Here is a 15,321-nt window from a genome sequence, read left to right on the forward strand (position 1 = left end):
ATCAAATGCACATACAGCAGTGAGCACCACAATCAAATGCACATACAGCGGTGAGCACCACAATCAAATGCACTTGTACAGTGGCGAGCACCACAATCAAATGCACTTATACAGCAGTGAGCACCACAGTCAAATGCAAATATACAGCGGTGAGCACCACAAATAAATGCACATATACAGCGGTGAGCACCACAGTCAAATGCACATATACAGCGGTGAGCACCACAGTCAAATGCATATATACAGTGGTGACTACCACAAACACATGTACATATACAGAGGTGAGCACCACAGTCAAATGCACATATACTGCGACGAGCAGGTGAGCACCACACTAAAATACACATATACAATCAAATACATATATGCAACGGCGAACACCACAATCAAATGCACATGTACAGTGGTGAGCGCCACAGTCAAATGAACATACAAAGCGATGAGCACCACAGTCAAATGCACACAAAGAGCGGCAAGCACCACAGTGAAATGTTCATTCACCTGTGAGCACCACAGTCAAATGCACATACACATCGGCGAGCACCACAGTCAAATGCACATGGGAGTTAACACGGACGTCAGAAGGAGCTAGTCCTATCCAAACCAGGTTATGTGAGAGCGAATGGTAAATATTATGAATCTTTTGTTGAAAATGCGCTGCAGGATCATCGCAGAGCACCTGGGATGTGGGGATCGTAGAACTACAAGTGGTCGGATTGGTGAATTCTTTTAGCTTTTTAAAAAGCTCTTTTGAGTAATTCTTTGCAGAATTAATACTGTCAACTATGTGGGTCCTTCTTGCAGTACTGCAGTTTAAGTATTTCCTTAAGGCTGTTTCATGGATGTGTTTTTCCTCTTCTGATTTAGTTTTTCCTCTATTTCCGCCCACGTCTTCTTCATATAGACTTTTCCTTTTTCAGGGTTTCAGTGTACCAGGGAGCGAGAGTATTTTTTCTTTACATTTATTGCTCAGTGTCAGAGGGGCAATGGTATCCAAGGCCTGTGTAAATGAAACCTCAAAAATATTTAAAGCAAGATCTAGGTCTTCATAGTCCCTAAAAAAATGAGGAGTAAAAACAGGGAAGAAGGTGGAGGAGAGAACCTTCCTCCAAGGTCTAGTAGGTTTCAAGACATTGTGGTGGACAGCACTAGGTTTCTGAACGTCTAAGAGAAAATTTAGAGAAAAGTGATCAGTCCACACCAGCGCAACTGGGGGATCAACCACTAAGTTAGGGGCATTGGTGAAAACTACATCCAGGGTATGCCCGGCTATGTGGGTGGGACCCACTATCTTTTGGTAGAGGCCAAGAGATTCTAAATCTGCGAGAAGATGAATAGAGTCAGAGTGAGATTGATTATCCATATGGTAATTAAGACCCCCAAGAGCAAAAAAGCATCCGCTGCGAAGATATGTGGGGCTAACCATTCCATAAGCTTCGAGCTGAAATCTTTCTTTTCGCCAGGTGGGAGATAAGCCAATGCCCCCTTCCAGTTTAGATTGGAGGTGGTTTCTAATTGAAATCTTATGATCCAGCCAGGGAGTAGAGCAGGAGTCCAGGAGTTTCATCTTTAACGGATTTCGTCCGCCCCCTTTTTTTAGCTGCCTATCAAGCCTAGTTAAATTATAATCCTCCGAGAACGCTACTGCACTAGATGGGGGGGGCAGAAGAGTGTAGCCAAGTTTCAGTGGTGAAACATTGGTCTGGTTTGGTTGTATCTAGGAGATCCCAGAGCTCCGAGCCATGCTTTGGAATAGAACGCGCATTAAGATATAAGCCATGTAACCGAGGGGAGGTACGCTGGGCGACATCAGGAGAGATACTATTACTGCCAGTTAAAGGGTTGTGTCCTGTGGGTCCAAGAGCCTCATACTTGCTTTGGGGAAGGAAGGAACGCGGGACAAATTGCACATATTGCAGTGCTATGGACCTTCCTTATCCAAAGGAGGTAATTCCCCTATACAAGAGGCACTAGAGTTAAGATTCCTTATCTTTAAAACTGGTATAAGATAGGAAGCACATGGTTTACCTAATAAAAAATACCACCTTTCTGCCAGCAGGCGGCGTCCAGGCACGGACGGGTGCAGACAGGATTGCCTTTGGCGCGCCCGCTGCGTGCGTCCGCGGCGAGTCCACATCGGGGCTCCGTTTAAATAGCCAAGTAAAAGCCCGGGAAAAGAAGTATGTTAAAAACCTAGCGGTACAGAGAGGAGCACTGTTCAGACACAGGGCGAGTAATTCTTATTAAAAAGTTATTCTAATCCTTTAAGATCGCCGATTAACATCTGTACCAAAAGAAGCAGAAAGATAAAATGTCGCCTACAGCTATTTCAATCAAACATAGTAATCAAGTGTGACCTGCATCTGCTGCTGCATCTCACTCTCTCTCCCTCTCTCGATCTCTCTTTGCCTCTATCGCTCTCTCTCTCACTCTCTCTGTCTATCCCAGTCACTCTTTCTGTCTCCCTCACTGTCTGGATCTCCCTTTCACTCTCTCTGCCTCTTTCTCTTTCTCTCACTCTCAATCTCTCTTTGCCCCTCTCTCTCCCTCTCTGTCTCACCCTCTTTCCCTCCTTCTCTCACTCTCTGGATCTCTCTTTCTCTCGCTCTCTTGCTCTCTCTGTCTCTTTCTCTCACTCTCAGGATCTCACTTTGCCTCAATCGTGCTCTCTCATTTTCTCAGTCTCTCCCAGTCACTCTTTCTGTCTCTCTCTCTCTCTCTCTCTCTCTCTCACTGGACCTCTCTTGCACTCTTCTCTGCCTCCTTCTCTCCTTCTCCCCATCTCTCTTCATCTCTCTCTGCCTCTATCTCACTCTCTGTCTCTCTCTCTCTGCCTTTCTCCCTCTTTCTCTCACTCTCTGGATCTCTCTTTGACTGTCGCTCTGTCACTCTCTCTGTCTCTCCCATTCACTCTTTCTGTCCCTCTCTTGATCTCTCTTTCTCTCTCTGCCTCTTTCTCTCATTCTCTCGGTCTCTCAGTCTCTCTTCATCTCTCTCTACCTCTCTCTCTCTCTCTGGATCTACTCTTTGCCTCTGTTGCTCGCTCTCTCACTCTCTCCGTCTCTCCCGAACACTCTTTCTGTCTCTCTCTCTCTGGATCTCTCTTTCGCTCTCTCTGACTCTCTCATTCTCTCGATCCCTCTTTATCTCTCTTTGTCTCATCCTCTCTGCCTCTTCCTCTCACTCTCTGGATCTCTCTTTATCACTCTCTGCCCCTCTCTTTCACTCTTTGGATCTCTCTTCATCTTTATCTCTCTCTGTCCCTATGTCTCTCTCTTTCACTCGCTCGGTCTCTTTCTCACACACACACTCTTTCGGTCTCTTTCTCTCACTCTCTCTGCCTCTCTCTCACTCGCTGTATCTTTATTTATCTCGCTTTGCCTCTATCTCTCTCTCTCTCTCTCTCTCTCTCTCTCTTTCTAACTCTCTCTCTTTCTCTCTCTCTGTGTCTCTGGCTCACTCTCTCTGCCTCTTTCTCTCACTTTCTGTATCTTTATTTAACTGTCTTTGGCAATATCTCTCTCTGCCTCTCTCTCACTATCTGGATCTCTCTCTGCCTCTTCCTCTCATTATCTCGCTCTCTCTTCATCTCCCTCTGTTTCTCTCTCTCTCATTATCTCTCTTTATCTCTCTCTCTCTCCCCCTTTCTCTCACTGTCTCTTTATCTCACTTTCTGGGTCTCCCGTCATATAGGTCTGCTTCTATCTATCTCTCTCTCTCTCTCTCTCTTACTTTCTGGATCACTCTATCTCTCTATAACTATATGTCTCACTCTTTCACTCTCTCCGTCTCCCTCTTACTCTCTGGATCTCTCTCACTCTCTCGGTCTCTCTCACTCTGGATCTCTCTTTCACTCTCTCTGTATCTCTCTTTGCCTCTCTCTCTCACTGTCTCACCCTCTCTGCCTCTTCCTCTCAATCTCTGGATCTCGCTTTATCACTCTCTGCCCCTCTCTTTCACTCTCTGGTTCTTTATTTATCTCTCTCTCTCACTCACTCTCTCTCTGCATCCTTCTCTCACTCACTCTCTTTGGCTGTCTCTCTCTTTGGCTGTCTCTCTCTTTGGCTGTCTCTCTCTTTGGCTGTCTCTCTCACTCTCTCTCTTTGGCTGTCTCTCTCACTCTCTCTCTTTGGCTCTCTCTCTCACTCTCTCTCTTTGGCTCTCTCTCTCACTCTCTCTCTTTGTCTCTCTCTCTCTCTCTCTCTCTCTCTCTCTCTCTCTCTCTCGGCTCTCTCTCTCTCTCTCTCTCTCTCTGGCTCTCTCTCTCTCTCTCTCTCTTTGGCTCTCTCTCTCTCTCTCTCTCTCTCTCTTTGGCTCTCTCTCTCTCTCTCTCTCTCTCTCTCTCTCTCTTTGGCTCTCTCTCTCTCTCTCTCTCTCTCTTTGGCTCTCTCTCTCTCTCTCTCTCTCTCTCTCTCTCTCTTGGCTCTCTCTCTCTCTCTCTCTCTCTCTCTCTCTCTTTGGCTCTCTCTCTCTCTCTTTGGCTCTCTCTCTCTCTCTCTCTCTCTTTGGCTCTCTCTCTCTCTCTCTCTCTCTCTCTCTCTCGATCTCTCTCTCTCGATCTCTCTCTCTCTCTCTCTCTGGATCTCTTTCACTCTCTGCCTCTTTATCCCACCATCTGCTCCTCTCTCCATATCTCTATGCCTCTCTCTCTCTCTCTCTCTTTCCACCTGTCAGTCTCTCTAGCTCCCCTCTCTCTCTATTTCACACTCTCTTTAGCCCCCCTCTCTCTTTCACACTCTCTCTAGCTCCCCCTCACTCTAGTTGCCCCTCTTCCTCTCTCTCTTTAACACTCTCCCTAGCTCCCACCTCTGCTCTTTCACACTCTCTCTAGTTCGCCCCTCTCTCTCTTTCACACTCTCTCTAGCTCCCACCTCTGCTCTTTCACACTCTCTCTCGCTCGCCTCTCTTTCGCTCTCTCTCTTTCACACTCTCTCTAGCTCCCACCTCTGTGCTTTCACACTCTCTCCAGCTCCCCCCTTTCACTCCAGCTCGCCCCTCTTTCTCTCTTTCACACTCTCTCTAGCTCTTCCCTGTCTCGCTCTTTCACACTCTCTACCTCCCTCTCTCTTTCATACTCTCTAGCTCGCCCCTCTCTTTCACACTCTATCTAGCTCCTCCTCTCTCTCTCTAGCCCCCAATATCTCTATATAGAAGCCCCTCTCTTTCACACTCTCTCTTGCTCCCCCCTCTTTCACACTCTCTCCAGCTCCCCCCTCACTCTAGCTCACCCTCTTTCTCTCCCTCTTTCACACGATTTAGCTCCTCATTTTTTCTCTCTCTCTCTCTCACACTCTCTAGCTCGCCCCTCTCTTTCACACTCTCTCTAGCTTCCCTCTCTTTTACACTCTCTCTAGATTCCCCCCTCTCTTTCACACTCTCTCTAGCCCCCCTCTCTTTTACACTCTCTCTAGATTCCCCCTCTCTTTCACACTCTCTCTAGCCCCCCTCTCTTTCACACTCTTTCTAGCTCCCCCTCTCTTTCACACTCTCTCTAGCTTCCCCGTTCTCTTTCACACTCTCTCTAGTTCCCCCCCTTCTCTTTCACACTCTCTCTAGCTACCGCCATGCCTGCCAAGTACCACGCATCAGGTGTGACGCTCACACATTTCAGTGTGGTGTTCCGCATCACCACACTGAAATGCATTGTCAAGCATTATTGCCCCACTCTGAAACTCTGGCTATGCAGGGTGCCAGCGGGCGCCGCTGGCGCCTGTGCACCTGTGTGCTGGCTTTCAGTGCTGCTCTGAGACGTGCTGCCAGCAGCTGCTGGGCTCAGTAAGTTAATAGTTAATTGTCTGCTCTCAGCTCGAGTGGCTGAGAGTGACTGCTACAATGTTACAATTGTCCTGCCCAGGCCAGCGGCCTCCTGTCATGCCTGGCTGCAGATTACCTGCCGCGTGGCTTTGACACTAATCAGACGTCGGGGCGGGGCCTGCCCTCAGTGGTTGCTACTGGCTGTGGCACACCATGGGGGGCCCGGGATAGGATGTGACCGTAGTACCTGGTCACGTCCGGAGGAAGAGGAAGTGAGGTAAGGTGGGTCAGAAGCGGCAGGGAACTCAATCAACGTGTGGAGTCGGTGGACGGCCGACTGTCTGTCTGTCTGTGGTGCGCAGCACTGCAATAAATCCCCCGACATTCACGTTGCCAGACCGGCGGGGAGCCGAGGCCAGATCAAGACCAGAGAGTGACTGAATAATTTCTGTTACTGACTCACCGACAGGACTGTGGACACTGAGGGTCGCCCGCGCAGCGCGTCAGAGGCATCAGTGATCGCGGGCGCAAACTAGTGCAGCCGGACGGGGGACGAGTCAGTGAGTCTGCACTCAGTGTCTTGGAGAAGAAGACTGCTGTAGAGTGCATCATGCAGTGTCCTGCAGCTGCTGTGCGGCTGCGGGTCCCTGTGCGGCTCATGCCGCGGACGCCGGACATACTGGGACGACGACGCAGAGACAGCAGTCTGAACTCGTCTAATTCATTAACGAAGTGATACAGTTACTTACTTTGGCCAACGCGCTGCACGAGAGGCAGAGCCGTGAGTGACTGACTTTAGTACTGTACACAGTTAGTTTATTGTACTGGTCACGTCTGTCAGCGCCGCCATGGAGCGGCATGCACAGTCTGATCAGAAAAATTAATTTCACACACAATATCATTTTTCTTTTTCGTTTTGTTTTCAACGAAAGGGTGCATTTAAACATTTGTGTTTGACGCACTACCAAAGTCTTTTCATAATTTATATTTTGAATTAAGATTGTGAGGGTTCTGCATCATCAGGTTTAAAGTCATAATTTATTGTTAATTTAGGCAGCAATCACTGCATTTTGGGCTTTCTACAATTGTTGTGATTATCACTTTTCCTTTGCATTGTGCTTGGTCTCATTCGCACGTAGTAAACATGGTGAATGAGCACAGTATAACTGCAGAGAGTCACGTATTTCTTTTATTTCTTTTCTTGGCTCAGCTTGCAGTCACATGTTTCTAGATTAACTCCGCCGCATGTCTAAAATGATTGTTTCCGCGTGAGCGTCGAGGACACCATCAAGACCATGAGCACAATCCACTCCGGCTCTCCGTCAGACCCATTCCCGCACTACGTCTTCAACAAAGCAAGCAGCTCCATCGCACCCCACCTGTGCAACGTCATCAATCTCTCCCTCAAGACCGCGACATTCCCAGAGAGCTGGAAACACACCGAGATAAACGCCCTACTCAAAAAACCTAAGGCAGACCCAAGAGACCTCAAGAACTACCGGCCCATCTCTCTGCTCCCCTTCCCGACCAAGGTCATCGAGAAAATCTTCAACAGACAGCTAACCCGATACCTCGAAGAAAAGAGAATCCTGGACCCTTCCCAGTCAGGGTTCCGCAGCAACCACAGCACCGAGACTGCTCTCATTGCCGCCACCGACGACATCAGAACCCTGCTGGACAACGGTGAGACCGCAGCACTCATCCTCCTAGACCTCTCCGGCACCTTCGACACCGTCTGCCACCGCACACTAAGCGCACGCCTCCACGCCGCAGGGATCCGAGACAAGGCTCTGGAATGGACCACCTCCTTCCTCTCCGGCAGAACCCAGAGCGTCCGCCTACCCCCATTCTGTTCCAAAGCCTCCGAGATCATCTGCAGCGTACCCCAGGGATCCTCCCTCAGCCCGACACTGTTCAACATTTACATGGCCCGCTCACACATGTCGCCCGACAGCACGACCTCAACATAATCTCCTACGCCGACGACACTCAACTGATCCTCTCCCTCACCAAGGACCCCATCACCGCCAAAGCCAACCTCCATGAAGGAATGAAGGCCATCGCCGACTGAAAGAAGATCAGCCGTCTGAAGCTGAACTCGGACAAGACGGAGGTCCTCATCCTTGGCTCCAACCCTTCAGCCTGGGATGACTCCTGGTGGCCGACGGCACTGGGGGCAGCCCCGACCCACCGAACACGCACGCAACCTGGGAATCATCCTCGACTCAACGCTCTCAATGACCAAGCAAGTCAACGCTGTCTCCTCCTCCTGCTGCTTCAACACCCTCCGCATGCTCCGCAAGATCTACAGATGGATCCCGACAGATGCAAGAAAGACAGTCACCCAGGCTCTCATCAGCAGCAGACTCGACTACGGAAACGCCCTCTGCGCGGGAGCCCCGACCAAGCTCAAACGACTACAACGCATCCAAAACGCCTCGGCACGACTGATCCTTGACGTACCACGACACGGCCACATCACTCCCCACTTGAGAAACCTGCACTGGCGCCCCGTCAACAAGAGGATATCCTTCAAGCTCCTCATCCACGCACACAAAGCACTCCACAAGACCGGCCCAGCCTACCTCAACAGACGGCTCTCCTTTTACATCCCCAACCGCCAGCTACGCTCCGCCGGCCTCTCACCTGCCACCGTCCCGCGCATCTGAAGAACAACCACCGGCGGAAGATCCTTCTCCCACCTCGCCGCCAAGACATGGAACACCCTCCCACTGAGCCTAAAACACACCCAAGACCTGCTGACCTTCAGGAGGATACTCAAGACCTGGCTGTCCGATCAGTAGCGCCCCCCAGAGCCTTGACACCCTCGCGAGTATGTAGTGCGCTTTACAAATGATTGATTGATTGAATTGTTTATGACGAGTTTGCCAACTATCACTTTGTTTGGCGGATAACTTTGTTTGTATTAGAGTTGGTATTATGGGCGGCTAAGTTGCTGACATTGTCCTGAATATGCCGATTTCCACACTGGCTCTTCTCTCTACACATGTCGTAAGTCAAGCATTTGCTTATGTTTGGCTTATTATTAGTTTTCATGGATGCTTTTACTCAGGCCACCACGCAGTGCGGGCGCATTGATTGGCAGAGGAGCTCGCCGTCGCTTTTTGCACCCCACCCCTCTTAGTGCACTTTACTTCAATTACTTCTTAGAGTTTCTTGTTGCTCAAATGGATGTAATTTCTGATATTTATATGTTTCCCTATATGTTTAATTGCTTGATTTTTGATCGTGAGAAAGTGTCACTCATATTCGTTGAAATGTCACTCATAACTACACTGAAATTATTAAAATGTCACACATAGCAATCTGAAACCTTGGCCGCTATGTCCCGTCTTTCTCTCTCTCAGGTTCTCACCTGTTAGTGCCAGCTCTGTGTTGTTCCCGTACATGTCCACGGACGCGTTGCTCGGCGCCACCTCTCGTGCGTTGATGATTTCCACTCTTCCTGTAAAAAGATACATTTTAGGATCAGAGGAGGTTCTTGCCTCCCTGCTCGGCCAATGGCTTTTAAGGAGACCTTTCTAGAAGCCAAGGGGACTCTATGCAATGACAGCAGCACAGGCATGGGTTCTACTGCTGTGTCTCAAATGGAAGGTAACTCACACTTGATTTAATTATGTGTTTATTGATAAAGGGGTGGCAGGGCCGGCTTTAGGGCAGTGCGACCGATGCGGCTGCACTGGGCGCTGGCCTGTGGTGGGGGCACTGACCTCAGGTGGGGGTGCTGCGTTAAGCAATAATTTATTATTGGAGAGATATGGGACACTGTTGCCAGGTGGAAGTGAAAGAATCGTAGGAGGCGGTCATGTGGTGTGGGGGCGCAAAAAATTATTGTTGCACCGGGCGCCTCCAGCACTAAAGCCGGCCCGGAGGGGCGGGCTGCACTTTTGAGGCTGTTGTATGGTACATGAGTGTAAGCAGAGGCGCATCTAGAGCCAGATTTCTGGGGGGCTACTAAAAATTTCAGGGGGGGCTAATTCTTCCAACGACGGTCAGAGTAGAGATGCAGGGGCTCTAAGAAGGGGGGAAAACACAACAAATCCTTGTTAACAAGTAAATGGTCTTTTAAAGACCTGTGAAGTACTCAGATGTGGCTGCAATAAGAGGGTCCCCAGCCCGGGAAGCTGTCTCAGCCCAGGCTGACACGCACAAGGGGCCCTTTGAGCCCGATGGGCGTTGCGCGTCTGAGTATAAGTAAATACATAAATATTGACGTGTATATAATACATGGGTTTCTGTAAGCCCTGTATATTCACCCATCTCTAATTTCTTTATAATAGGCGGTTTATGTCAGGACTCAGTCCAGTTTTGACATCGCAATGCGTGCTCCCAGAGCCAGCACTCAAGGTGAGGCAGTGGCGTAGAAAGGGGGGGGGGTGAGGTTTGGGGGCAGCGATAGGCCAGGACCCCGCTACTCCTTTCGCCATCCGCGGGCGGCAAACGCAGGCGCTACAATAGGCGGCATAAGGCCTAGCTACGCCACTGAGGTCAGGTCTCAGAACAAAGCATCTGTTTAGAAACACTGCTTTTCTTTTTCTTTCTCCTGCTCTTTTTAAATAGCTTACAATGATAAACAGAGAGAATTTGTTTATTTTTTAACTCCTTAGATACAGAAAAGCTAGAATCTTTCTGCATGCTTCTACACATTCCGAGCTACTGCAATTTTTATTTTTAAAACTGACCTGGTATTGAACTGCTTCTAATATCTGTTTGCAACAAATCTCTTACAGGTTTTTGATGTGTTTAAATTTGCACTAGAGTTTTATCTTTATTCCTCATGTTTGAAAACATGCTCACTCTTTCAGATGAAGGAGCTACGCACCAAGGGTTTGAGTGTGTTGTGGGAAAGGTGATCCTGTGACCATAAATTATATGTAGAACCACTGGAATTATGTGGCAGGGGAGGGCCTAATTTTGGGGCAGGGTTGACTTAATTATGTGGCAAGAAATGCCACATTTTGTGGCATAATGCGCACATTTTGTGATAGAATTACTTCATTATTTTTACACTTATTAACACTGTCTTGGCATAGGTTGCCCCTCATTAGTACCAATTTAAAACCCAAATATAGCAATAAGCAACAGAAAGGTGACCAATCAACCTTCAGCAGCACGTCATTGTGTTTTTATTAACTTTTGAACCGTCTGAGTTAGAAACAAAATCATTTTTGTTCAAATCTGCAGATTATGCACTTGATAGATTATTTGGCAAAAGTGGTAAATCAATTATTATGCTAGAAAAATCATGGGCCCTCAATCGCATTACTTCGGTGGCTCTGATTATGAGGGACAAAGCGCCCCCTGGCGTACATAAGGGATGTATGACGTTACAACGCACACTTTTACAACGCATGCACTTACAACGCATTTTTTACAACGCATAATCCATTACAACGCATGACATTACAACGCATGACACTACAACGCATTTTTAAAAACTACCTTTACAACGCATTTCCATTACAACGCATAATACCTTTACAACGCATACCATTACAACGCATAATATTAAATTGCATTTAAGGTAAGTATTAGATAGTATAGGGGTAAAAGTTACTTTTCTAACTCCAGGGGGTGCAACAGTAGGGTAAGTGTTGGATATTATAGGGGTAAAAATTACTATTCTAACTCCAGGGGGTGCAACAGTAGGGTAAGTGTTGAATAGTATAGGGGTAAAAATTACTATTCTAACTCCAAGGGGTGCAACAGTAGGGTAAGTGTTGGATAGTATAGGGGTAAAAATTACTATTCTAACTCCAGGGGGTGCAACAGTAGGGTAAGTGTTGGATAGTATAGGGGTAAAAATTACTATTCTAACTCCAGGGGGTGCAACAGTAGGGTAAGTGTTGGATAGTATAGGGGTAAAAATTACTATTCTAACTCCAGGGGGTGCATCAGTAGGGTAAGTGTTGGATAGTATAGGGGTAAAAATTACTATTCTAACTCCAGGGGGTGCAACAGTAGGGTAAGTGTTGGATAGTATAGGGGTAAAAATTACTATTGTAACTCCAGGGGGTGCAACAGTAGGGTAAGTGTTGGATAGTATAGTGGTAAAAATTACTATTCTAACTCCAGGGGGTGCAACAGTAGGGTAAGTGTTGGATAGTATAGGGGTAAAAATTACTATTCTAACTCCAGGGGGTGCATCAGTAGGGTAAGTGTTGGATAGTATAGGGGTAAAAATTACTATTCTAACTCCAGGGGGTGCAACAGTAGGGTAAGTGTTGGATAGTATAGGGGTAAAAATTACTATTCTAACTCCAGGGGGTGCAACAGTAGGGTAAGTGTTGGATAGTATAGGGGTAAAAATTACTATTCTAACTCCAGGAGGTGCAACAGTAGGGTAAGTGTTGGATAGTGTAGTGTAATATTATGCGTTGTAATGGTATGCGTTGTAATGGTAGTATGCGTTGTAATGGAATGCGTTGTAAAGGTAGTTTTTAAAAATGCGTTGTAGTGTCATGCGTTGTAATGTCATGCGTTGTAATGGATTATGCGTTGTAAAAAATGCGTTGTAAAGGTAGTGCGTTGTAAAAGTTGCGTTGTAAAGGTTGTTCCCCGTACATAAGTATATTGCAAGTCACCACGAAGTTTCATAATCTTATAAAGGACTCAGCCTTCAGTTCCGCTCCTCTATATGGCTATGGAACTGCTCAGTGACTTGCAATTTCCTTATAATGTATGGCAGGGGGTACTTTATCCCTTATATTAATGGTATGTGACATTATAAAGTCACCCATTGCAATTGTGTGAGATTCAAAATTTTGCAGTTTGATAACGTTACTATATATCAAGTTGCTATATTTTCTTCAGTAACGCTACTGGAGAAAGACTCACATTTTTTAGAAAAAAAAAATTCTGCAAAGAGTAAGTTTTAATTATAAGCAAAATAAGAGATATTTGTAAGGGGGTTTGTTTTCTTTTGCTTTAAAAAAACATAAGGAACATTTTAACATGCAGTTCTTTTCTTCAACAACAAAATATCTTGTTGACTTTTTTTTCTGAAAATGAAATATAAAACTTCACAAACTTATTGGACTTTCATAAAATTTGGAAAGTTTACAAGAAAGCTTCACAAAAGCAGTAAAAGTGACGCCTCCTATTTTCATATGACCGAAGAGGGAAGGAAAGGGTAAAAGTGTGTGTGAGAGAGAGAGAGAGAGAGAGAGAGGCCAGAGAGAGAAAGAGAGGAGAGATTGAGATTGAGAGAGAGAGAGATTGAGAGAGAGAGAGAGAGAGAGAGAGAGAGAGAGAGAGAGAGAGAGAGAGAGAGAGAGAGAGGCCAGAGAGAGAAAGAGAGGAGAGATTGAGATTGAGAGAGAGAGAGATTGAGAGAGAGAGAGATTGAGAGAGAGAGAGAGAGAGAGAGAGAGAGAGAGAGAGAGAGAGGCATTGAGGGGGAGAGAGGGAGTCAGAATGAGAGACGGCAAGAGAGAGACGTTATGCACACTTATATTAGAGACGGCAAAGGTCATGTTGCATTTGATATAGTGTGGAGCAATGTCAGGCCTTTTGTTGGGGTGCTGGGATACCCTGGTGTTGCTACTGAGCAGTGCCCTTGTGATTAACAGACCTTCACCACTGTGCACCACGGCCTCTGGGCACTAGTCCGCTGCACGGCGATTGCCAATTATTCTTACAAGGGCAAAGAGGTGAGCAGGGAAGTCTCACTTTTGGAAGATATCGGGCTTGTATAGCAGAGTTTGGGCAAAAAGTAATGACATTGAGCAGAGGTCACTGTTACGGCTTAGTGCATATATTATGTAAATTAATAAAATTACACAATAAAACCGTTAAAATGAATGCAAACACAAAAAAGAGAGTGCCTCGGCGCCTTCTGTAGCCAGGGTATAGCCCAGACTGGCTTCTAGCACTTAGAAACTCTAAGCATGTGCCCTACAAATTCTGCTATAACGATGCTATGATGGTGACTGGTTGGCATTCACTACTCTGCACACCGTGCCAACGGCATCGGTTACTAAAAGGTCAACGGGTATCCACCTGTGTAGCATGTCCAAGCTTCTTACAGTCACATCTAAAGCTCTGGGTTCAAGTGAGGCAGCTCAGTGTGCCTGCGCGCATGCGACAGCGACTGTAATCCAAGCTCAATATCCCACCTTCACCCAAAAGTGAACTGGACCCCATCCTACAAATAGAAGTGCTGCTGGTTGGCACCCAGTAATCTGGGCAGCCTCTTAGCTTTGGGCCACTGGGAACTCCAGTGGTCAGTGAGGACAGGAGTGGACACTACAGAGCCCAGTCTCTTTCGAAATGTTCACATGCTGATGTTACGGGAGCCGCTTCTGTAAGGAAAGTAACTCACCACTCACCCTGCAAACTAGGGGTAGATGCCCCACTCGAACAGCTAGCCAAGGTGAAGGTTTAGGTGCAGGGGAGCTGCAGGGTCTTGGGCAGCCCTGATTCTCAAAGGTAACTGAGAAAGACAAGGTTCGGAAATACTGGACCCTTAATGATTAAAACCCTTAGAACTGTAGGCATTGGAGAGACGCTTCACGTGTAGCAAAATGAGGCTGACCAGCCTCGGCCGACAGAATAGTTCTGAAGGAACAAAATAAACTGCTCAGAGCCTTGTGTTGGGACGAGTAGTCTTCTGCGTGTCTCTGGAGAGCGTGCTACCCCTGCCGTATGCGGATCTTCATGAAAGTCACGTAAAAGCTACTGTATGTTTTCTGGATCCCTACTCAGTGAGCATGACAATCATGCATGTCCGCTGAGGGTCTCCCTGTTTACATGGATGGAGACACTAAAGCTTGGCTCTGAAGTCGAGCTGGGGTCATGCATAGTGCACCACTACTTCAGAGAGTGGCTACGGCCCTCTCTACCCAGGTGGTGGGCGATGGACACTGGTGGCAGCAATAAATCTGTAGTCAGACATCCCTGTATTCGAAGACGGGTGGGTTACTAGCCACCCTCCTGATCAAGTCTGTGCAGTCTCCCTTGCCTGGGGGCCTGTTGCCTTTGTCTATCTGGGACGTGTGTTTGAGATACAGTGGGTGTACTGGGAAAGGATTGTGAGATGTGCAATGTGAGCTGTTCTGCTGGACATTCCAGCTCAGAGTGCCTCCCCTTATTCCTCGTAGAAGCCTGGTGGGCTGGGGGTAGACACTCGCTCTGATCTGTGTTTAGCTGTACTAACTCTGCTAGGAGGGACCGTCTCCCCCTTTTCTGCTGGGTGATGGTCAGGGCCTCCTGGCTTGGAGAATAATTTAAATTCTTCTCTTGGGAATAGCCCGGGCTGGTACAATGAGAGACAGTACGTCATCGTTTGCACGCCTTGGAAATGCAGTGAACATGCCACAAATGTGTCTCACGACTGGAGGGGCAACCAGGATTCAAAAGTAGCAGACCCAATGATTGGATCAGCCTACCAATCAGAGGTGATAAAAGCGTGGCTTTAGAGGTCAGTTTGTATTCAAGACTGGTCTACTAGTCTGAAAGGGTGACCCTACACGGGTCCATCTAAGGCAGCCAATCACACCCCTTGGTTTGATGGCAATATAATAAACGTGCTTACCGCATCTTTGT

General features: G+C 47.4%; 1 protein-coding gene across 16 annotated transcripts in view; it reads right to left on the reverse strand.

The window, feature by feature from the left end:
• Nucleotides 1–15,321, reverse strand: part of GGT1 (gamma-glutamyltransferase 1) — a 655,664-nt gene that overhangs the window by 68,418 nt on the left and 571,925 nt on the right. For all 16 annotated transcript variants that reach the window (XM_085636048.1, XM_085636056.1, XM_085636047.1 and 13 more), the window contains one exon: nt 9,131–9,220. In XM_085636048.1, coding sequence (XP_085492174.1) covers nt 9,131–9,220 — 90 coding nt within the window. The remainder of the gene's footprint in view (nt 1–9,130; nt 9,221–15,321) is intronic.

The sequence above is a fragment of the Triturus cristatus genome, chromosome 11 (genome assembly GCF_964204655.1).
Source record: "Triturus cristatus chromosome 11, aTriCri1.1, whole genome shotgun sequence".
Lineage (NCBI taxonomy): Eukaryota > Metazoa > Chordata > Amphibia > Caudata > Salamandridae > Triturus > Triturus cristatus.